The 27,205-nt window shown below is 41.9% G+C and overlaps 1 protein-coding gene and 1 pseudogene across 1 annotated transcript in view; one reads left to right on the top strand and one right to left on the bottom strand.

Moving 5' to 3' along the window:
• Positions 1–2,653: 2,653 nt before the first annotated feature.
• The window catches only part of Map3k3 (mitogen-activated protein kinase kinase kinase 3), a 90,984-nt gene continuing 66,432 nt past the window's right edge, over positions 2,654–27,205 (top strand). The window contains exons 1-2 of the mRNA XM_075990361.1: positions 2,654–3,018; positions 16,500–16,621. Coding sequence (XP_075846476.1) covers positions 3,015–3,018; positions 16,500–16,621 — 126 coding nt within the window. The 5' untranslated portion in view covers positions 2,654–3,014. The remainder of the gene's footprint in view (positions 3,019–16,499; positions 16,622–27,205) is intronic.
• On the bottom strand, positions 20,772–21,128 carry LOC142859533 (large ribosomal subunit protein eL37-like; annotated as a pseudogene).

Raw genomic sequence — 27,205 nt, 5'->3', positions numbered from 1 at the left:
AGAACATTCAATACAGAAGAACATAGTACACACAGGACTATGTGGGGAGGGGCGGGGATAGATTGAAAAGTTGAGATTTATTTGAGGAATTATTTATTGGTATGTGTGTGTGCCTGAATAATGTATGTATATGTATGACATATATGCGTGGTGCCTGTGGAGTTTAGAGGAGGTTCAATGCCTTGGAGCGAGATTGACAGGCAGTTGTGAGCCAGCCAGTGTGGGTGCTGGGAACTGAACCTGGGTTCTCTGGAAGAGCAGCCAGCACTTACTACTGAGCCATCTCTCCAGCCCCATTTGATTCATGTTAAAACTGATGGGATAAGTGTGTAAATAGGGTTTGCTAGGATCATGTGTCTGATAGAAAGATCACTGTGGTGTGAACACAACTTTAAGAGATTTTGATGGAGCCGGGCGGTGGTGGTGCAAACCTTTAATCCCAGCACTCAAGAGGATCTCTGTGAGTTTGAGGCCAGCCTGGTTTACAGAGCTAGTGCCAGTACAGGCTCCAAAGCTACAGAGAGACCGTGTCTCGAAAAACCAAAAAGAGAAAGAGAGATTTTGATGGTTTAAACTGGGTTAGTAGGGCTAGGATAGAAGAGAGGCATTAAGATTGGTGGCTGGGGAAGGAAAATGGAGAAGAGCTGATTGCTCAGTGTCTTCTTTGGGGAAACTGAAGATGAACAGGAAATATGGAACAGCAGAGGAAAGTGATGGGTTCAGTTTGAACCTGTAGAATTTGAGGTGTCTGTAGGATACTCAAGAGTAGTACTTCTGGAGCTGGAACAAAGACCTGCCTGGGAGGGAATCCTCAGCACATAAGGTAACTGCAGTATGGAGATGCTTTTGGTTTTGGCTTTGGTGGCTGGGAGACAAACAATGGAAATGAAATTTACAAAGAAGGCCTTTGGAGGAAAGGTAGAAGGAAGAAGCTTATTTAGGTCAGCTACTGGAGACGTTAAGTGAGATTACATGCCTGGCATCTAGTAAATGGCTGATGTTTTCCTTTCCAGAAGAAAAGATTATTCTAGATAAGGAACTTCAGTAAATTGGGGACTTAATCAAGTGAGAGAACACGAGACTTGAAAGTCTGTTGAAGGAAAACAAGTTGGGCACAGTGGCACAAGCCTTTAATCCCAGCACTCGGGAGGCAGAGGCAGGCAGATCTGTGTTTCAGACCAGATTAGTCAACATGGCAGTCCCATGACACTGTAAGTTACCTAGAAGAAGACTCTTTGTCTCAACAACAGAGAGGGAGAGAGAGTTAAATATTATGGGGGTAGGGGTAGGAATGAAGAAGAAAAAGAGGGTTGTCTGAAACACTGAAGAGATTTGACACTCCAGGCAAAGCCACCACCTAAGGGTTTCTAGATGGCAGATGAAAATGGCATCTGAAGATTATTCTGTAATCTGAAATATGGCACTAGAACAGTGTCCAGAGAAAGGGAATCCACATTAACTGGGTAGAGCTGGAATTCAAAAACTCGGTGTATAAATTGTTGAAGCAATGGGAGTTGGAAAATTAATCACAATGCTCTTTTGAAATATCACACAGCCAGTACAACTGTTTTGAGACAATATTTAGTGGCACAGGAAACACTTATAAAAGTGTAAGCACACCAGAAAACAATATGGGGTTATTTTTCTGTCAAACGTTGTATATCTAGGTAGAAATGGATAAAACTATCTCCAGGGTAGAGAGTTTCTTTCTACTTTTCCAGCACTTTTCTTTTTAAAACGTCTCCCGCTTTTATAAAATTCTAAGAGCAAAACTGTTGTCCAAAAGCAACTCTAGCAGAACTCAGAATGTGGGGATCCAGATTCCAGCACTTCTCTAGCCTTTGGGGATGGAGGAATCAGGACCCATGGGTGTAGCCTCGAAGGTCTGAGACCGAGGGCAATGAGAGAAGTAGCAAGACCGCCATTCTGCAGGCAACAGCGGCATCTGGAGCCGTGGGCTGCCCAGAGGGACCGTGGAGCGCAGTAGCCTCAAGCCTGGAAGCACCGAGCCAAAAATTCCCCGCCCATCTCGTGCCAGACGCTTCGCACCAGCAGGGGAGGGACACGTCAGGACGGCGAGGTCGCGGGAAACCGACAATCGGAGGGTCGAAGGTTCCGGTTTTCCGAGGGCCTCTGCCGCTACAGAAAACGCCTCCACGAAACCCAGGAGCAGAGCAGCCGCCGAGGGGAACGGCGCCAGCCCGCGCGCTCGCCCCGGGTTCCGCGACTGAGAAGAGGTGGGGTTGTGGGCGGAGCCTCAGGCCGGAGCTGTGATTGGAGCAGCCCATACCTTGGGCAAGAGAGGCCTAGGGCGCCAGCTCGCGATGCACCGGGGCGGGGCTCAGCACTCTGTCCGTGATTGGCTAGGAGCGAGAGGATGGGCGCTGTCTCTCGGTGATTGGCAGGTTCTAGACCGCCCTCGGAAATCGTCCTGACTTCGCCCATTGGCATCCTGTGAGGGTAGGCGGGATTGGTTCGTCGTGATTAGCTGGCGGCGGAGAGTGAGGGTGTTGGGAGCGAGCGGAGGAGGGGCGGGAGGACTCGACTCCCTCCCGGTTATTGGCTGGCAGCATGAGTGGGGGTGGGGCCAAGGCCCAGCGGCTGCCTGGGATTGGCGGGCGCTGGCATGAGTGACGGACAGCGAAGCTAGCTGCGCGCCCAGCGGTTTGTTTTTCGGAGCGTTCCTGAGGTGGAGAACAGTGGCCGGACGGAGCGACTTCTGGACTTCGGGACTGGCGGGCGGGCGGGCCGAGCGGCGCCGCCGAGGCCGGGCTGGGCCGAGCCGGGGAGCTCCGGGGATGTAGCGGGCCACCCTGCTCATGCCACAGCGCCCGGCCGCGGCCGGAGCCGGAGCCTGGGGAGGCGGCGGGGGCCCCGAGCGCAGCCAGCGCAGCTCGCGGCCCCCGAGCGGAGCCAGGCCCGCTGCCGTCCCCGCCGCCTGCTCCCCCGGCATGCAGCCCAGGCTGCGGAGGTGACACTTCGGGACTGTAGCCGCCGCCGCCGCCATCGCCACCATGGGTGAGTACCGCCACCGCCCCGGCCTGGACCCGCGCTGCTTCGCGACGCCCCGCCCCGGGCAGAGGGGAGGAGGACCCTGGGCCGCCGCCTGACAGGCATGGACAGCCTGCCGGGCCCGGGGCTGGGGACCGAGGACGGCTCGCCCGTTCGCGGCGCCGCTACCCGGGCGGCGGGTCTAGCTGTTGGGACCCTCCGGGGGTGCCCTGCCGGCCAGACCCACTGGGCAGCTCTCTTTCTGGGCACGCGGCCGGCGCATCCCGGGGAGGGGTCTGCGGGACCGAGGCCCGTGCTCGGCGGGGCCGCCCACTCCGGTCCCCAGCGAGCTGGCCCGCGAGCTTGAGGGTGGGGGAGCCGGAGCTCAGTGTGGGGCCGGGGCTGGAGCCTGGTGCAGGCCCAGCTGCTGTTGTGTCTTTTCCTTGATTTGCTTTTTTTTTTTTTCCTGCCTGTGTCATTTCCTTCCCTTTGCTCACACAGGCTGGCCTGTGAGTTCCCGGGGCTTTGCTCTCGAGCTCCGTGCGCTCCCCTGCGCAGAGGGGGGGGAGGGTATGCGGGACTGCGAGACGATTCGACGCGGAACCCTGTTAGCAAAAGCGGGCTTGGGAAATGTGATCTGTGCTCCTCGCAGATTACGGGAAGTTAAGAATGATGGGTGCTGTGGGTTACAGCTCAAACCCTACTTTTGGAAAAATCCGATGGCTATTATTTTTATCCTGGGCTATCCCTGAAACTATGTAACTTTTGAAAGAGGCATTCGCTACACAAAAGAATGACTATGAAATCATTTCCTTTTTGTCACTATTTGCAGTTCTGCTGTGAAGATGTAATCTAAGAAAAGCTTTTAATGTCTTCCACATAATATTTGAACTGAATTATATTTGCGTAATTTTGGTACTTTACGAAAAGACTCATCTAAGGAGCGTGTGACATTTTAAATATGCTTTGCTTCTCCAGTTGGGGCAGGTGTTGCGATGCTCTTGTTTCTGGTCTCAGTCAGGTTCTGCAAAATATTTAGTATTGTACTAAGTAAGACGGGTAAAATTTAGTGAAAGTCTCCTTTACAGAGAAGTATTCAGTGCTTCTATGAAGTGGCCCAGATGAAACTGGAATGCTAGTGTTTGCTTTGCCCTATAGGAAGGTCAAGTCATTTTTGTAGGCGGTTAAGTGGGGGTACAGTGGCACATTGACTCAGTCAGTTTTGGTCTGCCTCTTTACTCTGATTTTAAATGATTTGCTTTTCCCCCAGTGTGCCCCTCATACAGTATGGAAAGGGTTTGTTCATTTGCTGGGTTTTCTGTTCCCTTCCTGTTCAGGGTTTGTTTGTTTTTTCTCTACAGAGGTCTCATCTGAGAATTAGACACAAAAGGAACCCAGTAAGGCTTCACAAATAGATAAATAATTATAATACATATATTACAATAAGTATTTATGGAGTGTTTATTATAAATAGGGCAGAGGATTCTTTTTGCCTCCCAGGCATCAAACATTTATCTTCTGCTACAGTACTGAAGCAAAATCTTTGAATTATGGATTTATATTGTGATAGTTTAGTAAGTTTTCCCTCTTGTCTGTGGGCGAGTTTTAAGCTTCATGCACAGACCTCACATGTAACTTTTTGTTTGCAAAACCAGTGTGAATGCCTGGATAATGTGGGTCACATCTCATCATCTAAAATGAAAATAGGTAAGAGCCTGTTTTCACATTTGGAAGTGTTTTCAGTAAGTGTTTAAATATATGGAAAGGTGATGCTGGGAGGAAGGAAACTATGTGGGTAAAGTCCCAAAGTCCCAAAGAAAAAAGAATAGGGACTTTGGTATCTTCTTATTTGACCCCCATGTTACTTTTTACGTGTGTGTGTGTGTGTTTTAATTTCCAGGGCTGGGCACCAAATCCTAGCCCTGTTAATGCTAGGCAAGTGCATTATCATTGACTTGCATCCCTGTGCCCCCCTCTCCCCGAGACAGGGTTTCTCTGTGTAATAGTACTAGCTGTCCTGGAACTAGTTCTTGTAGACCAGACTGGCCTCGAACTCACAGAGTTCTGCTTGCCTCTGTCTCCCAAATTCTGGGATTAAAGGTGTGCACCACCACAGCCCAGCCCCTGTGCTCTCTCTTGAATTTCTTTTCTTTTCTTTTCTTTTTTTTTTTTTTTTGGTTTTTTCAGACAGGGTTTCTCTGTGGCTTTGGAGCCTGTCCTGGAACTCCCTTTGTAGACCAGGCTGGCCTCGAACTCACAGAGATCCACCTGCCTCTGCGTCCCGAGTGCTGGGATTAAAGGCGTGCGCCACCACCGCCCGGCTCTCTTGAATTTCTTTTCTTTCTCTCTCTCTCTCTCTCTTTTTTTTTTTTTGTTTTGTTCTGAGACAGGGTCACCCTGTGTAGCCCTAGCTACCCTGTAACCGTGCTAAGTGGACCAGGCTGTCCTTGAACTTGTAGTAATCCTTCTTCCTCTGCTTCCCCAGCACCTAAAACTTAATAAACAAACTCAAACGTGTAATGAAAGAAAGTTTTTAATGTTTTCACTACTCTTAAACTCCAAGTCAGTGACTAAAGGGCTAGAACTAATTTGCATCTCTGCCCTACAGGTGCTTTGATTTATAGTCATGTTTTCCTGAGCTGTTCTATGCTCCAGACTGGAGCCTGTTTGACAACTTGACTTGTTAATGAAAACATGTCAGGTTTTATATTGTCTGTTAGCCCCAGCAAACATCTAGTGGAAACTGGAAATGACACTTACCCTCGTAAATAATAGGAAATCTTTTTCTGTCTGTTTGTTTGGCTGGTTTTTGGCTTTGAAACTATGTGACTATTGAAATTGAGGTGGACTTTTTTTTTTGGACATACTAGAATTTCTTCCAAAAATTATAGTAATACTGTTAATAATTCCTGGGAGTTATTTGCTAGTGTTTATTTGCTCTTTTTCTAAATGTAATCTGAAGCTTAATGGAATGTATTAAAAATGGGCAAATGGACTGGACAGTGATGGTGCATTCCTCTAATCCCAGCACTTGGGAGGCAGAGGCAAGTGGATCTCTGTGAGTTCAAGGCCAGCCTGGTCTACGGAACAAGTTCTAGGATAACCAGGACTATTTCACAGAGAAACCCTGTCTCAAACAAACAAACAAAAAAGGGGTAAATGGGATTTGGAAATATTACAGGAATCTAGGGAACTGGATACAGGATTAAAGATGGTTGGTTTGTGCTGATCGCTTGATTTAGAGTTGAAATACTTATAATTTACAGAACTAGGTCTGTGTTTCTAGGGTTCCAGGGCATTTGGAAACACCTAAGAACAGTCTCATTTGGTTACAATCTAATCCCCATGTAATAGACTCAAGATTAACAACTATTCTGAGAGAACCCTGAATCAGTTTAATAAATTAGCACCTATACTATGAATAGATTTTGTTTTTGTTCTTTTTTAAAGGTTTATTTTTATTTATGTGTATGTGTTTATGTGAATGTCAAAAGAGAGTGTTAGAGCCACTGAAACTGTGTTTTCACGAGGTTATGAGCAGCCTGATAAGAGTACTACAAGCTGAGCTCGAGTTCTTTAGAAGAACAGGAAGAGCTCTTAACCACTGAATAATCTCCCCAGTCCCTCAGGAGCTGAGGCCATCTATACAAGACTCATGAGTAGAATTTTTATATATTTTTAAAATTGTTTTTTAATGTGTAATGTGTTTCCCACACACACCTGTGCCTGCTGCCCATGGAGTCGCCTCTGGAACCGGGGTAACAGACAGTGGTAAGCAGCCATATGAGTGCATATGAATTGCACCTCTGTCCTTTAGAAGAAAGAACAGCTAGGGCTCTTAACCATTGAGAGCTATCTCTCCAGCCCAGATTTTTTAAAATGAGAATTGGGGGCAGGAAAGATGGCTTTAGTGCATAAGAGTACTTGCTCTGCAAGCATTTACTCCCAAGTTTGAATTCCTAGTGTCCACATTAAAAGTCAAGAATGGCTTTAAAGCTGTAACCCCAACAGGTGGATCTTGAGTTTCCTGCCTGGCTAGCCAGCCGAGCCTAAATGGTGTACTTCCAGTTCAGTGAGAGACCCCCATTTCAAGGCAGAAAGGTGGGGAAGATAGAAGACACCTGGAGTCTTGTTCTGCTTTTCACATGTACGTGAACAGGTGCACATTCCCACACACTCATATATATGCACAAACATGCACACAAAATAAAGGATAAATGAATAAAGGAAGATAAAGAATGAATGGTAACTGGTAGTAGGCCTAATGGTAGTGCCTCCATTCTCAGCACTTGGGAGGTAGAGGTAGATCAGAAGTTCAAGGCCATTCTTACTGAATAGCAAATGGGAAGCCTATTTGGGCTATTTGAGACCAGGATTCAAAATCAAAACGAAAAAAATAAAGAAAATTGGTTTTAATTTTTTTTCTTCTGAAACAGGGTTTCTCTGTGTAGCCTTGGCTGTAGTTTTGGATTTTGAAACAAGATTTTAGATTTTATTTTTGTAAAAAGTAAATTTGCTTTCAACTAAACATTACTTAGGGAAATACAGAGAGTGCAAGTTTTTCTGTTTTGTTTGCCCATTTGACAAGAACATCCTATATTCAGGTGTAGTATTAAGCCCTGGACCTGCATCATTCTGTTCTAAGAGGTTACAGGGAGGTAAGGTGAAGCAGAAATGTGCAAACATATTTAGGTAGAATATTCTTTATCTAAATAAAGTGCTTAGGATCAGGGCTAGGGATATAGCTCAGTGGTAGAGTGCCCTCTAGCATGTGTGAGACCCTTAAGATCTGACTTATACTGAGAATCAGAAATGTTTCAGGTTTTGTAGTTTAAAACTTTATTTGACTTAGTTGTTTTACTTGTGTTTTGTCCACATGTCAGCATATGTACCATGTGTATTATTGATGCTGTCAGTGGTCAAAAGAGGGTATCAGATCCCCTGGAACTAGAGTTACAGATGATTTTTTTCCCTGGTTTTTTGAGATAGGGTTTCTCTGTGGAATAGTCCTGACTATTCTGGAACTCACGCTGTAGACCAGGCTGGCCTCGAGCTCATAAACATCCACCTGCCTCTGCCTCCCAAGTGCTGGGGTTAAAGGCATGCACCACCACCGCCTGGCGAATTACAAATGGTTTTTAACCAACACGTTGGTACTGGGAATTGAACTCAGGTCCTCTGCAACAGCAACAAGTGCTCCTAGCCACTTAGCCATCTCACCAGTAGCCTCCCCCCCACCTTTGAAAGTATTTGGGAATACTTGCCTAGACCTTACTAGATTAGTATCCCTAGTCTGTTTCAGATTTTGGAGTTTTAGATTAGGTATGCTCCACTAGTAAGTGAGTGTAGGTGCTCTGCCAAAAGTGTATAATTGTTTGCAAGAAGAGACCAATTCTATAATTTAAGGGTTATGACACACCAACACACATACACATAAACTTTCTTTAAATTAGTTCCATCAAATGTTAAAATACAGCGAAGAGGAGCTGACAGTTAGTTTGTTCTGTACTTGCTGTGCAAGCTTGAACCAGAGTTCAAATCCCTAGTACCTATTTGGAAAGCCAGGTATGGTAGTTTGTGCCTGGGGAGGCCTACAAGAGGATTCTTGGGGCTTGTTGGCCAGCCAACCTAGCCACATAGATGAGTTCCAGTCCCCAAATTGTGGTGGAGAGATGTACAGGAAGATACCTGATACCAACCTTTGACCTCCACAGGAACATGCACAGGATCTTTTAATGAATACACATATGAAGGTGTAAAATGGTGATTCTATTGAGTCTTACGAGAAAGTAGTGCTTTACTTTGTAATGTGTATTTAAAAATTTAGATCCATTAGTTAATTTTGGTAGATTGTTATATATCCTAGTAACAGAACAATAAATATCAGTATTTAACCTTTAGCAAAACTTCAATACTGCTTTTATCTATCTGTTTGTCTGTCTGTCTGTCTGTCTGTCTGTCTGCCTATCTATCTATCTATCTATCTATCTATCTATCTATCTATCTATCTATCTATCTATCTATCTATCCATCTATCTAGTTTTTCAAAATAGGGTTTCTCTGTGTATCCCTGACTGTCCTGGAACTTACTCTATAGACCAGGCTGGCCTTAAACTCAGAGCGGTCTTCCTGCAGAGGCGCATCTCCCCAGTGCTGGGATTAAAGGCATGCACTACCACTTCTTGGCTCAATACTGTTCTTTATAAAAATTACATTTTCTTTAAAGTTTTGAGGAGGGGTTGAGACAGGGCCTTAACCTGTAGCTCTGGCTGGCCTGGAACTTGCTATGTGAATCAACCTGGCCTGAAATTCATAGAGATCCACCTGCCCCTACCTCCTATGGATTACAGATGTGAGTCACCACTCTTGACTTCAACCATTTTCTGCGTGTTTTTTGAAACTAGGTCTCATTTGACCCACGCTAAACTTGCCCATGAACTCCTGATCCTTCTGTCTCCATTTCCTGAGTGCTGGGATCAATAGGTGTGCATCACTATACCTGGCTGGACCATGCTCTTTAAAGTTTTTTTTTTAGTGTGTGTTTGTGTGTGTGTGTGTGTGTGCACGTCAAAACACAACTTTTGGAAGTCAGTTCTTTCCTTTCACTGTGGATCTGAGCATTAGGCTTCCATGACTTCCTCTTTACAGACTCCATCTCACCAATCTTCACTCAGGTTCTTGAAGAAGCAATATTTTGTGTGTATAATGGTTTTTGTCTGAATATGGTCAGAATAGAGGCAGTAGACATACATGAAATGGAACTGTCATGGAGAGAAAGTAGAATCTGATGCAGGGACTCTGAAACACGGGCTCTCTTGAGTTGAGCAGTCTGATCAGATGACCTGGCAGAGCTAAGACAGAGCCTTGGCAAGATGAAGAAATAACATCATTAGTTAAGTGAAAACAAAGATTAAAATATTACTTTAGACTGGGTGTGGTGGTACACTCCTTTAATCCCGGTGCTTGGGAGAAAGGCAGGCTGATCTCTGAGTTTGAAGCCAGCCTGGTATACATAGCAAGCTCCAGGACAACCAGGGCTACCTAGAGAGATCCTGTCTCAAAAAACCACCACCAACAAAATATTACTTTGTGGATTTGTAAATGCGGAAAAGAGAGTGTGTGGGGTAGTAAATAGATACCTTGTAGGATGATAATGTTTATTACAAGACATGGTACTTCCTCTAATTTTTCTGGGTTAACCAAGAGAACTCATAAAAGGGAAGTACCTTACAGGCCTTTCAGATAGAAGTTCAGTGTGGAAAAGTAACTTCCTACTGGAGCCAGAAAGGGGGTATATTGCCCCACACCATAAGTCAGAAAGAAGAGAAGAAAAAGCACAGGGTGCTGAAAATTGCAGGTACCTACTTGCTTGTGATTTCTTCGGAGCCTCTACCTCCCTCCCCCTCCCTTCCTTCTTGTGTGTGCATCAGGTACATGTGCACATGTGCCACAGTGTATGTGTGTAGGTCATTTCTCTCCTACCACTATGTGGGTTCCAGGAATCAAACTTAGTTTGTAAGGCTTGATGGCAAAGCCCCTTTCCCTGCTGAGCCATCTTGCCAGCCGGTGCTTCCATTTTGAAGCTTGATCTCTGGTCCTTGTTTCATAAATTCCTTGTTTTCTTTGAATACACATTATACCCTTCTTAGATTCCTTTCTTTTAACATATATTTATTTATCTTACGTGTGCATTTTTGTGGATTGGCAGGGCACATGTGCCATGGTACATGTGTGTAGAGATTTAGATGGCTCTCACCTTCCTCCGTGTGGGTCCCAGAGATCCAACTCAAGCAACAAGTGCCTTCACCCAGTGAGCCATCACCACAGATTCTCATTTATTCTTAGCTGGCCTGGAACTTACGATATAGCTGAGGATAACCTTGAACTCCTGCTTCTTTCTATCTCTCAAATGCTAGGATTGTAGGTATGCAACAAATAACCCTCATTTCTTTTTTTATTTGTTTGATTGGTTTTGGGTTTTTTGTTTGTTTGTTTGTTTGTTTGTTTTTGAGACAGGGTTTCTTTGTATAGCTTTGGAGCCTGCTTGGCACTCGCTACGTCTGTCTGTCTGGCCTCGAACTCACAGAAATCTACCTGCGTCTGCCTCCCACCTGCTGGGATTCAAGACGTGCACCACCACTGTCCAACGTCTTTTGGCTTTTTGAGGGGCCTACTACCTGGCTTCTTTCTTATTTATTTATTTCCATCTTTATCCTTTATTTGATAATTTTTATTTATTTTTTCTCTTTCAGCTCACTTTGTGAGCTTTCTGGCATAGCTAAAATAGTTTGCTTTTCTGAAAGAATCTAATCTGTTAATGATTATGTGAAATTATCTATATATAAATTCTTGCTACTCACATTTAAAAAATATTTTCATACATTTGTATTTATGTATACTGGTTTGTATATTGTCCATACCAGCTTACTTTGTTTGTTTAAGTCCAGGTCTTATTATATAAGCCAATCTGGCCTTGAACTTGCTGTGATCCTCCTGCTTCAGTTTCTCTAGGGCTGAATTTGGAGGCATATGCCATCTTACCTGGTTTGGCCTTTTGGGGTGTATATGTTTGTGTTTTATTTTTATTTATTTTTTTGAGATAGGGTCTCACTCTATCCCAGTTTGGCCTCATACCTGAGGTACTATCTTGAGTGATGAAATTTTCTTTTTTTTTTTTAAAGGTTTATTTAATATGTATACAGTATCCTGCTTGCAGGCCAGAAGAGGGCACCAGATCTCATTACAGGTGGTTGTGAGCCACCATGTGGTGGCTGGGAATTGAACTCAGGACCTCTGGTAGAGCAGTCAGTGTTCTTAACCGCTAAGCCATCTCTCCAGCCCCTTGAGTGATGAAATTATAGGTGTGTGTCAACATGCCTGTTTCTTCAATCTGCTTTTAAAAATGACATTGTATTTGTTTATTCTTTTTTAAAGTTTACTTATTTATTTGTTTGTTTTTGAGGCAGGGTATCTGTCTCAGACAGACTGTGTAGTCGTGACTGGCCTGGAATTGTTTATTGAGACTTAACTGGCCTCACAAACTCAAAAGGTCTACCTTCCTCTGTCTTCCATTGCTTGGATTAAAGACGGTGCCACCACTCCCAGATTGTTTATGCTTTTACTCCAAGAGTTTTTTTTTTTAAACTTTAAAAATTTTTTCTTTTTTGTTCTTTTTTCTTTTCTTTCTTTTTTAGTTTCTCCTTTTCTTGAGATAAAGGTTTCACTATGTAGTTTTAGCTGCCCTGAAGCTCACTATATAGATTTGACTGACTTCAAACTCATAGAGATGTGCCTGCTTGTTTCTCCCAAGTGCTGGAATTAAAGTTGAGCTTCACCACTCCTGGCTGCTTTTTTAATGTTCTAAAGTGAGGTGTGACTCAGCCATTAAGAGCACTGGCTGCTCTCGCAAAAGGTTCAGGTCTCAGCACCCACATGTTGGCTCAGAACCACCTATAACTTCAGTTTCAGGGAATCCACTGCCTCCTTCTTGCCTCTGTAGACACCAGGCATGCATACATGTGGTGCATATACATACATTTAGGCAAAACATTTATATAAAAATAAATTCTTTTTTTAAAAAAATCTTCCTAATGAATAATGCATGATAGATATTGAGCAAATGGTTATTAATGATTAATAAAATTCAGGAATAAATTAAATCATAGGGTAAGTTAAGTAGCCCTTCCAGTCTTTTTCCACTGACCTTTTCATATTGATGACAATAACAGCCAGCATTTTTAAAGCATTACTAAGTACCATGAGAAGTAATTTCTAAGTTGTCTTTTTTCTTCATCTCTCTGTGTTTTTATCTTAGTAATTCTGTAAAATGATCTTTATTACTCCATTTTGCACAATGAGGAAATTGAGATTTAGGGAAAATACATGATTTATTTAAAGATTCCTTAAATTCAGATGTTTCTGACTCAAAGTTCATATTCTTTACTGTTGCTTTCTAAGACAGCTCTCGATTTTAAGAGTCGCTGCTATGGGAGCCCACATGGTTTAGTTAGTCCTCAGTCTAGAGTGCAGTGCCTAAAAGAGCCAGTCAGCTCACTTGTCTCTGTGTCTGTAGTTGGAAATATCAGTTGTACACTTCACTGCTTTTAGTAGTTTTATGTTTGACCTCATAAAATTCAGTTTATAACCATGCTTCGCTTAGGTCAATTGTCCTAGATTTCAGGCAATGACAGACCATTCTCCTAGAATGTTGTTAGTACTAAGAACACCAAATAACACTGAAAATTGGTTTGCTTCCTGGAGGAAAAAATTGTCAACTTGATAAACCAGCCTTTACAATAGCAAATCTTAATATTCCCTTCCCCTCTCGCCTAGAGATTGAAAGTAGGGCCTTATACATACTGCGCAAGTACCGAAATACATTATACCACTAAATACTAGCACCTTACCCTGACATTCTTAATTCTTCACATGGTAACATTGATAGTAAAAACTTCATACATGCTGGACATGGGATGTAGAGACAACTGGACCCCTCTGTGAGGCCAGTCTGATCTACATAGCAAGTGTCAGGCCAGTTAGGGCTACATAGGGCTACACTGTCTCTAAACTGAACCAAAACGAAACCAAGCCCCTCTACACAAAAACAAAACAAACAAAAAAACCCAACCTTCTCAAACCTCCATACGTATATTAAGCTCTCAATACTTTTACTGGATGCGTCTAAGATAACGTTTATTAGTGCTGATCTTACTTATGTCTGTCACCTTTAAGATAGTTTAGATACTATGCTTTAGAGGTGTGTGTGTGTGTGTGTGTGTGTTGCTAGGGATTGATTGAATCTAGGGCCTTGCACATGGATACCCCAGCCTCTGTTCTTGTTTGTTTTTAAATTTATTTTATTTTATGTGTATTGGTGTTTTGCTTGCATGTATATCTGTGCACCACTTGCCTTGCTCCTAGAGGAGGCCAGAAGAGGGTACTGGCTCCCCTGGAACTGGAGTTATAAATGGTTGTAAGCTGTCTGTAGATGCTGGGAATCAAATCCAGGTCCTCTGCAAGAAAGGGAATAGCCAGTGTTCTTCTTCTTCTTTTTTTTAATATTTATTTGATTATGTATATAATATTCTGTCTGTGTGTCTGCCTGCAGGCCAGAAGAGGGCATTAGATCTCATTTCAGATGGTTGTGAGCCACCATGTGGTTGCTGGGAATTGAACTCAGGACCTTTGGAAGAGCGGGCAATGCTCTTAACCACTGAGCCATCTCTCCAGCCCTTAAAAATACCTTTTTCTGCCGGGCGGTGGTGGCGCACGCCTTTAATCCCAGCACTCGGGAGGCAGAGGCAGGCGGATCTCTGTGAGTTCGAGACCAGCCTGGTCTACAAGAGCTAGTTCCAGGACAGGTTCCAAAACCACAGAGAAACCCTGTCTCGAAAAACCAAAAAAAAAAAAAAATACCTTTTTCTTTCTTTCTTTCTTTCTTTTTTTTTTTTTTTACTAAAACAGGTTCTTACTATGTAGCCCTTGATGGCCTAGAACTATATAGACCAGTCTGGCCTTAAAGTCACAAAGCTGTGCTGCTTAGTGCTGGAATTAAAGGTGTATGACACTATGCCTGGCTTGGTTTTTGTTTTTAAATTTTGGTTATTAGATTAAAAACAATAAAACAAGTAAATTCTCTTCAGCTGCTCTGAGCTACATTTCTACACCAAGTTGTCTTTCTTTAAAAAGCCATAGAGAAATTGCTAGAAAAATATAAAATAGTTGATTGATTTTATGTTTGTCCTTTTAACAAGAACCCACTTACTCATTAGTTGTCTCCTTTACTGAATTATTTTATTGAAGGTCTCTAATCCTTGAGCGTTAGAAGTATATGTGTAAAACATCTTCATTTCTCATGTTTTTTTGAGACAGGGTCTTGCTGTGTTGTCCAGGTTAGTCTCCCAAGTTAAGAACTTCCTGTTTTAGCCTTTTCAGTGCTTGGGTTAAAAGGCCTGGACCATTGTAGTAGATTAATAATTTTTGTATATATTTTAAAGTGGAATTTTAGAGGAACCTAATCTTATTTTTTTTCTTGCAAGTTTTAAATTTAATTTTACTTTTCTGGACAGTCAAAAGTATCTTTATAGGGCCAGAGACATGGCTCAGCATTTAAGAGCACGGACTACTCTTCCAGAGGACCTGGGTTCAATTCCCAGCACCCACTTGGCAGCTCACAACTATTTATAACTCCAAGATCTGACACCCTCACACAGACATACATTCAGGCAAAACACCAATGCACATAAAATAAAAATAAATAAGTAAAAATATCTTTATAAGTATCTTGGTACTTCCTTTCCTATGTTTCTTCAGAGGTGTTGTTGGGCAAGAGGCCAGATTCATGCTATTCTTTCTTCCCATGGAGTATTAATGTTTTTAAGGGACAAGAATGAAGGGCAGAAGATGGGCACTCTCGTTGGGTGGAGGCTTTTTTACTTGCTTTTTTTAAAGGTGTGCCCTAAGTTCCCAAGTGAGTCACTTGGGGAGTGTGACACTCACCCACATGTTCTCTTCCAGATTAACTGATAGATTATTTTCAGCCTTTAAGTGTTATTTGAATGGGTAAAGATCTCTGGGAGAATTTTGTAAAGCTTGGGGTCAGGCTGGTTTGTATTCTGGGTTTTGGACAGTTTGTCTTCAGAAAGTGCAAACTCTAGTATTCCACAGTATTTAAGAGAAAGAGTAAAGCCAGTAAGGTAGAGACAGTACATTGCTCTGGCCAGTTAAGGAAGAAAAACAGGAGAACTACCCTTTGACTTCCCTATCTGAAGCTGACTAGCCTGTAAAATTGGTAGTTAGAAGCAGTGTGTAAAGGTTAGACCTGTAAAACAGTTGTTTTCAAAGCAACTACCTGAGGTCCTTGAAGAAGTTCTCTTTCACACATAGTGCTTTAAGAGTAAGTCTGGCTGGGTGTTGTTGCCAACTGTAAAAATCCCACTTAGATATCTGTTATGTTCTGGCCTCAGCTACATACATAGTGAGTCCCTGCCTTTAAAAAGAAGGAAAGGTAGGTCTAGGACCAACCCTGCCCCTGGATTAGCTTGCTGGATTTATATTTTCATTCAATAACCATCTATATTGTACTGTGCTGTTTCTCACTCCAACTTTTCAAGTTTTTCATGATTGAATTCCTCTCTCATTGAATAAACTACTCCCTCAGTCCCAACTAGTGCATTGCCAGAAATCTGGAGGACTGTCAAGAAAACATTAAAATTTATATTGCTATAGCCTGACCTTAGTTATCTTTTTCTTAATCACTGTGTGACTGTAGTTATAGGGTCTGTCTTGTTTTGTTGTTGTGTTTTGAAATGGTCTTGCTGTATTGCCCTGACTGGCCTCATTCTTGTAGTTATCCTTCTGCCTCTGCTGCTCAAGTGTGGGGATTATAGGCATGTGCCACTACATCTCAGGTGTGTCTGTCCTTTTACACCCTTCAATATTAGAAGTGTAATTGGTGGAAACAGTGCCTTATTGAAGTATCTTAGCCTACATGCTTTCTTTCAATGCAGATGAACAGGAGGCATTAGACTCTATCATGAAGGACCTGGTGGCCCTTCAGATGAGCCGACGTCCCCGGGTATCTGGATATGAGACCATGAAGAACAAGGACACGGGTCACCCAAACAGGCAGGTATGTGTGACTCTGGTAGAGCTTTACCAAACTTACTAGGGAGAGTTTTTTTTTTTTTTCTGTTTTCTTTTTTTGGTTTTTTGAGACAGGGTTTTTCTGTAGCTTTGGAGCCTGTCCTGAACTAGCTTTTGTAGACCAGGCTGGCCTCGAATTTACAGAGATCCACCTGCCTCTGCCTCCCGAGGGATTAAATGTGTGCACCACTACCACCTGGATGGGGAGAGGTTTTCAAATGAGGAATATATGAGAAGCTAAGGCTACTCTAATACTAAGCTTGAATAATGTTGGTCCATTTTACACTAATGTTAAGTAGTGAATGATATGTAGCAGCCAAGTATGGGTCTTGGCGTAGGCATCTCTCTCTCTCTCTCTTTTGTTTTTCGAGACAGGGTTTCACTATCGCTTTGAATCCTGTCCTGGAACTCACTCTGTAAACCAGGCTGGCCTTGAACTCACAAAAATCTGCCTGCCTCTGCCTCCTGAGTACTGGGATTTAAGGCGTACACTGCAACCACCACCTGGCATTCTTTCTTTTCTTATGAAGTCTATATTCATGTAATTATTTTGCTTTTTATTGATTATTTGTCAGATCAAATTTTTGATCTGTAACTTGTAAGGTCTTCAACTGCCTTAGAGTATATATTCAGGAAAAAAAATTCATATTTGGTTATGTAAAATATAATTAGGAAGGGTAATTCATTAATTAAAGTGTCAATATACCATATTTTAAGAGCAATGCTGAACGATTTGTTTCCCATTATTGGCTTGGGTATTTGAGAGTCTCTTTTTATTGAGAGTCATGTGCTGCTTTAGAAAAATATTTCCTATTTGTTAACATTTAAATTTATGTGATGTTGAAATCATCTCATGTCTGGTATCATTTATCATCCCATGCCTTCAGAGAAGAGTGTATGGATGGGGTCCCACGTGGTCTGGTGGGTGTCTAGTGCTCTTTGTCGTGATTGTAGTACCCAAGTACCATATATACTTGATGAAAGTCTGTCCAGGACATTCTCTCTGTGTGTCTTCTTTTTTTTTTTTTTTTTTTTTTTTGGTTTTTCGAGACAGGGTTTCTCTATGGTTTTTGGAGCCTGTCCTGGAACTAGCTCTTGTAGACCAGGCTGGTCTCGAACTCACAGAGATCCGCCTGCCTCTGCCTCCCGAGTGCTGGGATTAAAGGCGTGCGCCACCACTGCCCGGCTCTGTGTGTCTTCTTATTAGCCAATCTCTTCTCATTTAATCTTGTCTATCAATTGTTGAGAGTTACAAGAAAGTATAAGGCTTTAGAACGTTTTTCGGCCTATGATCTGCTAGATATACCCTCCCAGATTATTTCCTGCCTTTAGGAATTCTAGGTTCCCTGGGGGATAGGGGGAGTGTTTTGCTCCATGTTATAATAGACTAGTTTAGAAAGCTGTCTCTAGTGTTTGATTATTAATCAGAACTGGGTGAAATAACAGATTAGGATTCATTCTTACACTTTTAGTACATTAATCTGTCTCATTGTGTGGCTTCCCCTTTGCTGTAGTTTACTTGTATTCAAAGCCGTGTTGGGAAGGAGCATTTTTACCAGAAGTGAGTCCCCTCCCCCATGGCTTGAGTCTAATGACCTCACTTTCCTTCCTGTCTTCCTATGTGGAGTGTGCTCGCCAACACTGCTGCAGCTAGCTGAGCTTTCCTAGCTGGACTGTTGGCATGGAGAGCAGTCAGCGGGTGAAAAGAAGGCCCTAGGGAATCACTCCAGGAAAAGGAGCAGGGGGAGTCCCGAAGAGTTTCGAATCCTGCGTAGAGCTCAAAAAGCAAAGAGTCTTGTTTTTTTTTTTTTTAAATAAAACTCTGCCTGCTGCTGCTTCAGTGATTATGAAGATTATGAAATGGATTATTTGTTAGAAAGTAATAGTAACAAGAGCTGTTGGCTCTTAGGCTCCACCTTTTACTTGAAAAACATTAAATATTGTTCTGTTGCATGGAGGACACAAATTATTAACCTCATTTTTTTTTTTATTTTTAAAGAAAATGCGCAGCAGCAGTAGCTCAGCGTTTCTGAACAGCCCCACATGAACAACAAGCTCATGTGCAGGGGCCAGTGAGAAAGAGTTTGGGGTAAGGACCCAGATACCTGTGGACGCCTAAATGTGTTCTAAACATGCTTCTTGTGCTGGAAGAACGAACTTCATTTCCTGGACAAAGAATGTTAGTGTGACCCCAATTCTGTCTTGTAGGGACCATTCTCATAATAGCCGTATTCAGCAGCAGCCTCTGCCAAGTGCTGCCAATGAAGTTTCTGTGGACAGGGCGCTCCACATCTTTGTTAACCTGTATGGTAGTCACTGACTGCATACAGCTGTTGGGCAAATGGATTTTCTACTTTGTTTAGTTTTAATTAAATTAAATAGCCATATGTGGCTTGTGGCTGTTGTATTGGACAAAACAACTTTATAAGCAATATAAGGGCTTTTTTTTCTTGGTGGGAAGACAAGATATCACATGCTTAGAAATGTACAGATTCATTGGTGAATTCATTCCATTAGTTTCTACACTGTGATAAGCTTATTAATTTGAATCATGTTTAAGATTGTATTCTTGGGGGAAAGTGAAGCTGAAGAACATGGAGAATATTAGCAATTTTAAACTCAAGCTGGGCGGTGGTGGTGCATGTTTTTAATTCCAGCATTCTGGAGGCAGAGGCAGGTAGATCTCTGTGAGTTTGAGGCCAGCCTGGTTTATAGGGCAAGTTCCAGGACAGGCTCCAAAGCTACAGAGAAACTCAGTTCCCAGCACAGAGGATGAGTGTGTGTATGTGTGTGTGTGTGTGTGTGTGTGTGTGTGTGTGTGTGTGTGGTGGTAGTTCAAGGTTGTCTGCTAATATTGGGTAAAATGGCAATAAAATTATTGATACCTTTTTCTTTTAATGAAGTCAACCAGGGTTTCTTTTGGGAAATGCAGAAATTTCTGGAAAATATTCTTTAGCAAAATCCTAAAGCCAAAAAGAATGTATTTCTAAGAAACAGGCTGAGATAGGAGTACAGGAGATACATGGGAAGATGTGTTTATAGGTTAAGGTAATGAAAAGAACCTGGCAATGTAATCTGTTGATACAGATCTTTACAGTTTATGGAGTGCAGCATCATTTATTATTATTCTTTTTGTAATAGTAGCAGGTTTGAAAAAGTATAAAACAGTCGATGCTCTTAATTATTGAGCCATCTCTCCAGCCCATAACATAGATTTTTCATCACCGTATTTTTATTTCTACCAGGGGTCTATGTTTAGGAGGAGAGGGGATGAAAAATAAAAATCTAATTTAAATGGCTGAGATGCCAAATTGGACTAAGAAATGTCAAATTAGGATAAAGATCCAAACCACAGGGTTGAAGCTAAAAGTAACCAAGTATTTTGGGTGGTGGGAAAAATGGTTCATTCAAGGGTGGAATGAGTGTGAGAATGACAATACCAAGCTGAGACTGGCACAGCAAGAGGAACCAGAAGAGCTGTGTTCATTGACAGACTTGTTTGGGTCTGAGGCTTGGAAGAACTAGAAAACCTAATTCAAATATCTGTTTGGCAGCACTTTAGACATCTGCTTCCCTAAGTAAACAGCTTGGTAACCAATTGAAACAGAAAATACATTCGAGTATAACTAAGTGTTCTAAGTAGTTATGGGAGTTCATGGGCAATGGGATCTTAGCTGTGAAGCAATTTGTTAGGAGCTAGGTTTGTGGTTTTTACAATTTCCCTTCTGTATGTTAGGTCCCTGGAAGCCAAGAACATAGTTAGAGCTGGATGAAAATCTTGGATATATGACACATCCTAGCTGGGGCCTGTGCCTGACTTTACCGTCATGCTACACAGCATCTCTTTAGGGCTCATCAATTCACAGTTCACTGTTAAATGGTTGCTAGTTGTTCATGGAGTTGACAGTGTAGTGTAAAGTACAGTGGCCCAGTAGTCACTGGGTTGTTTGTTAATCTCCTGTTGACACAGAGTTTTATGATAGCAGTTAACAATGTCAATGACTATAAACATGTATATAAGCAATATAGTTTGCAGAGCTCTTATACAAAGATTGGAGGAGAGCCAGAAAACAAACAGACCTGTTGATTTGTAGCCACAACAGTTGTACTGAGTGTAATTCAGATAACTTTTTTTTTTAATTTTGGAAACCAGAACATTTATGACAGATTGAAATCCTCAAGCAAGATGAACTGGATGCTGCAACAGCTGCCCTTTTGGGTTTAGGGGTTGTCCCTTCACAGAATCCATTTCTGAATCTTCAGTAGACAATTTTTAGGTGCCTAATCCGCCCAGTCCCGGTAGTGTTTCGTCTCTTAGCCTTGGCACTCCAGTTATACTTTCTCTTGCACTTGGCAGGGTAGCCGCATTTGCCACAGGTAGACTTCTGAAGGTGGTGGGCCTTAGAGCCACAGCAGCGGCACAACGTGTGCGTCTTGTTGCGAGCTTTCCGAAGGATGACGTTCCTTTCGTCATCTTGCTTCTGCCGCCGAGGCCAAAGAGACCGGAAGCAGATGACTTTTTTTGAACCTCAGTTTTTCCATTTGAAATAGAGACATATTTAATACTCATTGTATCTACTTAAAATTTTTGCAAGAACAGAGAATGTATTTTGCACATTATAAAAATGTACAAATATAAAGTTATAGTGTTACATCATTTCTTCTATGCTCTAATTTTATGGATTTGAGCTTTGGGGAAACTCACCTTCTAACCAGAACTATGCATGTTGTTGTAGAACTAAAAATGTTAAGGTTTTGATGCTTTTATTGGCTTTTCATTACTATCTAATGATCTTTTTGCAAATTTGTGAATCTAGCCCAATTTCTGATGATCCCATTGGAGGAAGAAATAATCCTTATTTTCATGAATTCCTATTTCTTAAATCTTACTAATCTTCTCCATGCCTGCATAGATTCCAAGGCCGGGACCTGATTCTTCAGATGTCTCCTAGTGGGTGCTTCTGCTGGGATCTGGTTCTTTAGATGTCTGTCTCCTAGTGGGTGCTTCTGCGTGGGAAAGCTGCTTTCTTCGTGTCAGGCACCAGCTGGGCAGGGTCTTGATTATCAGTTCCTAGAGAGTTCTAGGAGAGGTTATCCTTACTAGGCCAGAGATTAAGCATGCTGCTCCTGTGACAGACCCACTCTTCACTTTCAGAACTCCTTCTCCTTTTCCGATTGTTGATAGGGAAAGGAGGGTTAGCCCACTTGAAAATAAGATAACACATAAACCCAGAACTGCTTCTTAAGGTTAGTTTATAATAATCCCTTCTATTATTATTATTATTATTGGTTTTTTTGAGATGGTGTTTTTGTGGCTTTGGAGCCTGTCCTGAAACTAACTCTTGTAGGTCAGGCTGGATTTGCCTCTGTCTCTTGAGTGCAGGGATTAAAGGCGAGCACCACCACTGCCTGGCCCCTTCCGTTAATTTCTTAATGATTTCCCTGAGTCATTTATAAATAAAAAAATTTACTATTGTTTCCATTTTCTTTTTATTTAATTTATTTACTATATTTGGCAAAAGGATTCCAGTTCCAAATGTGTAAGGAGCTACCAGAAAGATACAGCATATAGCTTGGTGTGATGGCAAATGCCTTTAATTCCAGAACTAGAGAGCTGGAGGCAGTCAGATATCTTTCATTTTAGGCCAGTCAGGACTACATAGGGAGACCCTATCAAAAAAAAAAAATTGAGCAAATATAGGGAGAAAGGGGACAAGAGATGATGCCTGAGGGAGGCTTTTGCAAGGTAAGATTAGTTGACAACATTTAATAAACACTGAGTTTTTTGATTCTTAGAGCCCTTATGGATTACTTGTGCAGACTTGAAGTCATTTCTGCTTAAGTTTGGAATTATTGTCAGTTATTCATATCATCCTTACTGACTTTGAGTCAACTCTCCTGATCATAGCTTTCACCCGTTAACTTTGGTGGACAGGGGACTTTATTTGCCTAAATCTGAATGTTATTTGTATGTTGCTTTTGTGGTTTTTTTTGCTTTGTTTTATTTTTGGCTTATGTCTTAGGGTTTTATTGCTGTGAAGGGATACCATGACCAGGGCAACCTTTTTTTTTTTTTTTTTTTTAACAGGGTTTCCCTGACTGTCCTAAAACTCACTAGTAGACCAGGCTGGCCTCGAACTCTAGAGATCTGACTGCCTGTGCCTCCTAAGTGCTAGTAGTGTGTCACCACTGCCAGCCTGGTCTAACCATGGCAATTCCTATAAAGAAAAACATTAATTGGGGCTGACTTACAGTTCAAAGGTTTAGTCTGTTATCATGACTGGAAGCATAGTGGCGTACAGGTAGACATGGTGCTGAAGCTGAGAGTTCTATATTTGGAACTGAAGGCAACAGAAAAAGGCAGTGAGACCTAGGGGAAAGAATATGGCATATTTAAGGAAATAAGGTACACATTGAGCTGCTTAGAAAAGAGGGTTACTAAGGGAACAGGCAGTATAATATAGTTAGGTAAACTGAAGGAGTTTCAAATGATAGCAGAAAATTTAGTATTTCTTCTACAGGTCAGGGACATCACTGATAATTTTTTTTTAACAGAGAAGTGGCATGGTGAAAGAGTTATTTAGGATGATTGGTATTGGAAAATATAGAGTATAGGACTGGAGAGATAGCTTAGCAGGTAAGAGCACTAACTGTTCTTCCAGAGGACCCACGTTCAGTTCTAGCACCCCCCATCGCAGCTCAGAACCATCAGTAACTCCAATTCCAGGGGATCTGACACCTTCACACCAATGCACATAAAATAATTTTTTTTTTTTTTTTTTTTGGTTTTTCGAGACAGGATTTCTCTGTGGCTTTGGAGCCTGTCCTGGAACTAGCTCTGTAGACCAGGCTGGTCTCGAACTCACAGAGATCCGCCTGCCTCTGCCTCCCGAGTGCTGGGATTAAAGGCGTGCGCCGCCATCGCTCGGCTACATAAAATAAATTTAAAACAGTAAAAAAGAAAATGTAGAGTGAATGGGATAAATAATAGGAAATAAAAGAATAGAGTGGGTGGAAGAGCGAAAAAGTGCAGAAATGACTTTAAACATCTAGAATTAGCAGGGTATGGTGGCACATAAGTTTAATGTAACACTAAGGAAGCAGAGGCAGGTGGATTTCTGTGAGTTCAAGGCCAGTCTGTTCTACGTAGTGCATTCCAGGACAGCCAGGGCTCTGTAGAGACCCTTTGTCATCAAACAAAATAAACAAAAAGGAATCCAGGACTAAGGGTAAATGGTCTCAGTAATGGTGATATTGGGAAGAGTGGGAAGCAGAGTCTTATGCTGAAGGTGTTTAAGGAGAGTAAGGGGGAAAGAAGGGAAGGTTCAAGGTCTCAGAGATTTTTGTGTATGTAGATGAGAGGACATTACTATCAAAATTACTTCTTATTTCTCGGATTTATTTATTTCTATTTTATATGTGTGCTTGTTTTGCTTGCATCTATGTATGTGTGCCACATGCATGCCTGGTGTCAGAAGATACCAGGAGAAGGCATCAAGTCTCCTGGAATTGGAGCTAGGAAGATTGTGAGCTGCCGTATGGATACTGGGAACTGAACCTGAGTCCTCTGGAGGAGCAGTGCTCTTAACTACTGAGCCATCTCTTCAGATCCTAAAATTACTTTTTTAATTTTTAATTTTATTTATGTGCAGGAGAGGGTGTCAGATCCCCTGGAATTGGAGTTAATTGTAGTTGTGAGTTGCCCAACATGGGTGCTTGGAACAGAACTCTAGGCTTCTTGAAGAGCAAAACATGCTCTTAATTTCTAAACTCTTTCTCTAGCCCTCAATTTTGGTATAATGACACAGAAGGGCTGTCCAGCAAGTGGCAACATGTGTGAAGCCTCGGGGTTGACCCCAGAGAGAAACAAAAAGAAATGCTGACATTGAAAAGGGAGACTAGTTTAAGAGGGTGGTTTATATAGGCATATAACTTAGGTTAGGTTAAGAAATTACAGTGGGGGGGGGCTGAGAATGGGCAGGTGTGTGTGTGTACATGTGTTGATTTTTGCAGGTTTCCACTTCCCCATCTGCAGTTTTGAAGAGCCTAAAAATTACGGAAAACTAAAAGATTTTTTAGGGTGTTTTTGTTGTTTAAATTTTATTTTTATGTGTATGGGTGTTTTGCCTGCATATCTGGGTACCATGTGTATGACTGGTGCCTGATATAGCTGGAGTTACTGATGGCTGTGAGTCATCATGTGGGTGCTGGGAATTAAACCCAGATCTTCTGGAAGAGGAGGTAGTGAGTGCTCTTATGAGGGTGAAGATAGCTTTTCTATAATCTCTGTAACCATGTTGAGAGGTCAGGCACATTTCATACAAACATTCTGTCCCCAGCTGTTGATCAGAACTACTCACAGCCAACTTTAGGAAATAACTGGTACATATTTTGCCTTGGCTATAGGTGGCTTCTCTAGCTACTACCCCCAGTAAGAGGGAAACATCATGTGATATACAGGGTACACAACATCCTATCTTTCTGAGTCCTAAATGTGCACTCCAGTGGTAGTACAAGCCTTTAGTTCCAGCACTCAGGAGACAGAGGCAGGTGGATCTTTGTGAGTTCAAGGCCAGCGTGGTCTACAGAGTAAGTTCCCGGAGAGCCAGGGCTGACACACAGAAATACCCTGTCTTGAAAAACCAACCAACCAAACAAGCAAACAAAAAGAGGTGACGAAAGAGGAACCATCAATGAAGCAGAAGTGGTTAAAGTGCTGTCAGGTTCCTTAGGTTAGAACCAAGTCATAGAAGTCAGAGGAGACTGGGACACGAATTGAAATGCTTCAGAGATGGCAGAGGAGTTGAACATAGTTATCTTTATTTGAACTTTCCTTATTTGTGCCTCATTATGACCAGCCTGACAGAAGAAATTCAGATTTGGGAGCTTGGCTGATCTAGGCATACAATGATGTACATTGGAGCCTGCATCCTGCTCTAGAATGGCTATCATGGCATCAGAAAAAGTCATGTTTTTATATACTGTTTTACAAGTCATGGGCTTTGCTGTACTAGTAGGAGTGATTTAGGGTGTGGAGTAAAAGTTCAATTCCCTTCCATACTACTTTAACATAGAGTATTGTTTGAGTTATGGCCCACCCTGTAATGTATTAGTTCCCGCAGTTCTGTAAAGGCCTGAGGAAGGTTCTTATTAGGTGTGTCTAAATACAGTGTTGTCCTAGTTGAAGAGTGAGTACTTTTACTATGCTTAAGCCATAATTTTAAGAAATTTTAATTATGTTTTAGTTTATTACTGTGTCTATGTGTGTGGCAAGTTATGTATGTTGAGATCAGAGGGCAACTTTTGAGAGTTGATTCTTTTCCTTCCACCATGTGGGTCCTGGGATTGTTCTCAGGTTTAGCAGCAGGCACCTTTACCAGCTGAGCTATTTCACTGGTCCTTGAATCATCTCTTTGGCTCTGATACTCTTTTATTCTAATTTAGTGATTCTTGCAGTATGGAGTTTGAAGACCCTGTAGGGCACTCCTTCGGCCCTTTGAAAGACACTAGGAGTATATGGAGTTAAAACTTTTCATAAATAATTCTGTGATTTTATGCCCTTTTCACCTTGTCCTCATAAGGCTATATAGTGGAATTTTCCAGGGACTTCATGATATAAATTATTACAGTAGATTGAAAGCAGAAATAGCCTTGAAAACCCTACTGTCTGAGGCCATCATTAAAGAGATTTGCATTGAAAGTTACTACTTTTTGAAATATTAATATTTTACTTTAAAAGTCTAAAGACATAATGATCTTAATTACTATTAAACAAAGTATATATGAGTTCTGTTTGGGAGTATCAATTTTTAAGATGCATATTAGAACCAATCAATATTCCATTTCAAGGGTTGGAAAGAAATTCTAGCCTCATAATCCCTTGGGAAAAGGAAGACCTTTACACTTCCTTCCTTATAAACTCCCTCCCTTTTCTGTTGTGTTGTTTCATCCTCATCTTTAGATGCCTAAAGCCCCCTTTCTTTTAAGCCACTTCTAAGTCTATTCGTTTGTCTTTCTCAGTATAACTATTTTTCTTCTACATCTGTTACTTACTGATTTCTATATGTGGTCTTTTCGTCTTTGATATCTCTTTTCTTTTCCTGTCATTTTCAAACTCCCACAAGGTGTTAGTAACTTGCTGGGACTCTAGGCCTACACCACTGCACCAAGCTTACGTCTTATTTCTGACATTTACTTTTAAGTTTTGTTCTGAAATATGTTCATCCATTTAACAAATGTTGCTAACCACATATAATATGCCATTCCTTTGCTTGATATGGGGATACAGAAACTAGGTTAAAAAAATTCGTGTCCTTCCAGAATTTGTAGGCTACCTGGGATGATTACTTTGAATCAAGTAGGAACAATAAATAAGGTTATTTGTCCAGTTTCCTACTTTACCCCAATTGGGGTAACTTTGGGAAGATTGTGGAAAATCAATGATAGATGTAACAACAGCAGCAGCTATAAAGCAAAAAACATTTATTGCATGGCTGCTTCATGTCAGGTATTTTTCTGATATCTCATTTAGTTCTCATAGCAAGTATGCAAGGTGTTCATCCTCATTCTG

This window comes from Microtus pennsylvanicus, chromosome 11 (assembly GCF_037038515.1).
Source record: "Microtus pennsylvanicus isolate mMicPen1 chromosome 11, mMicPen1.hap1, whole genome shotgun sequence".
Classification (NCBI taxonomy): Eukaryota; Metazoa; Chordata; class Mammalia; order Rodentia; family Cricetidae; genus Microtus; species Microtus pennsylvanicus.
The sequence above is the reverse complement of the archived record's forward strand: the minus strand, read 5'-3'. Positions and strand labels throughout refer to the sequence as shown.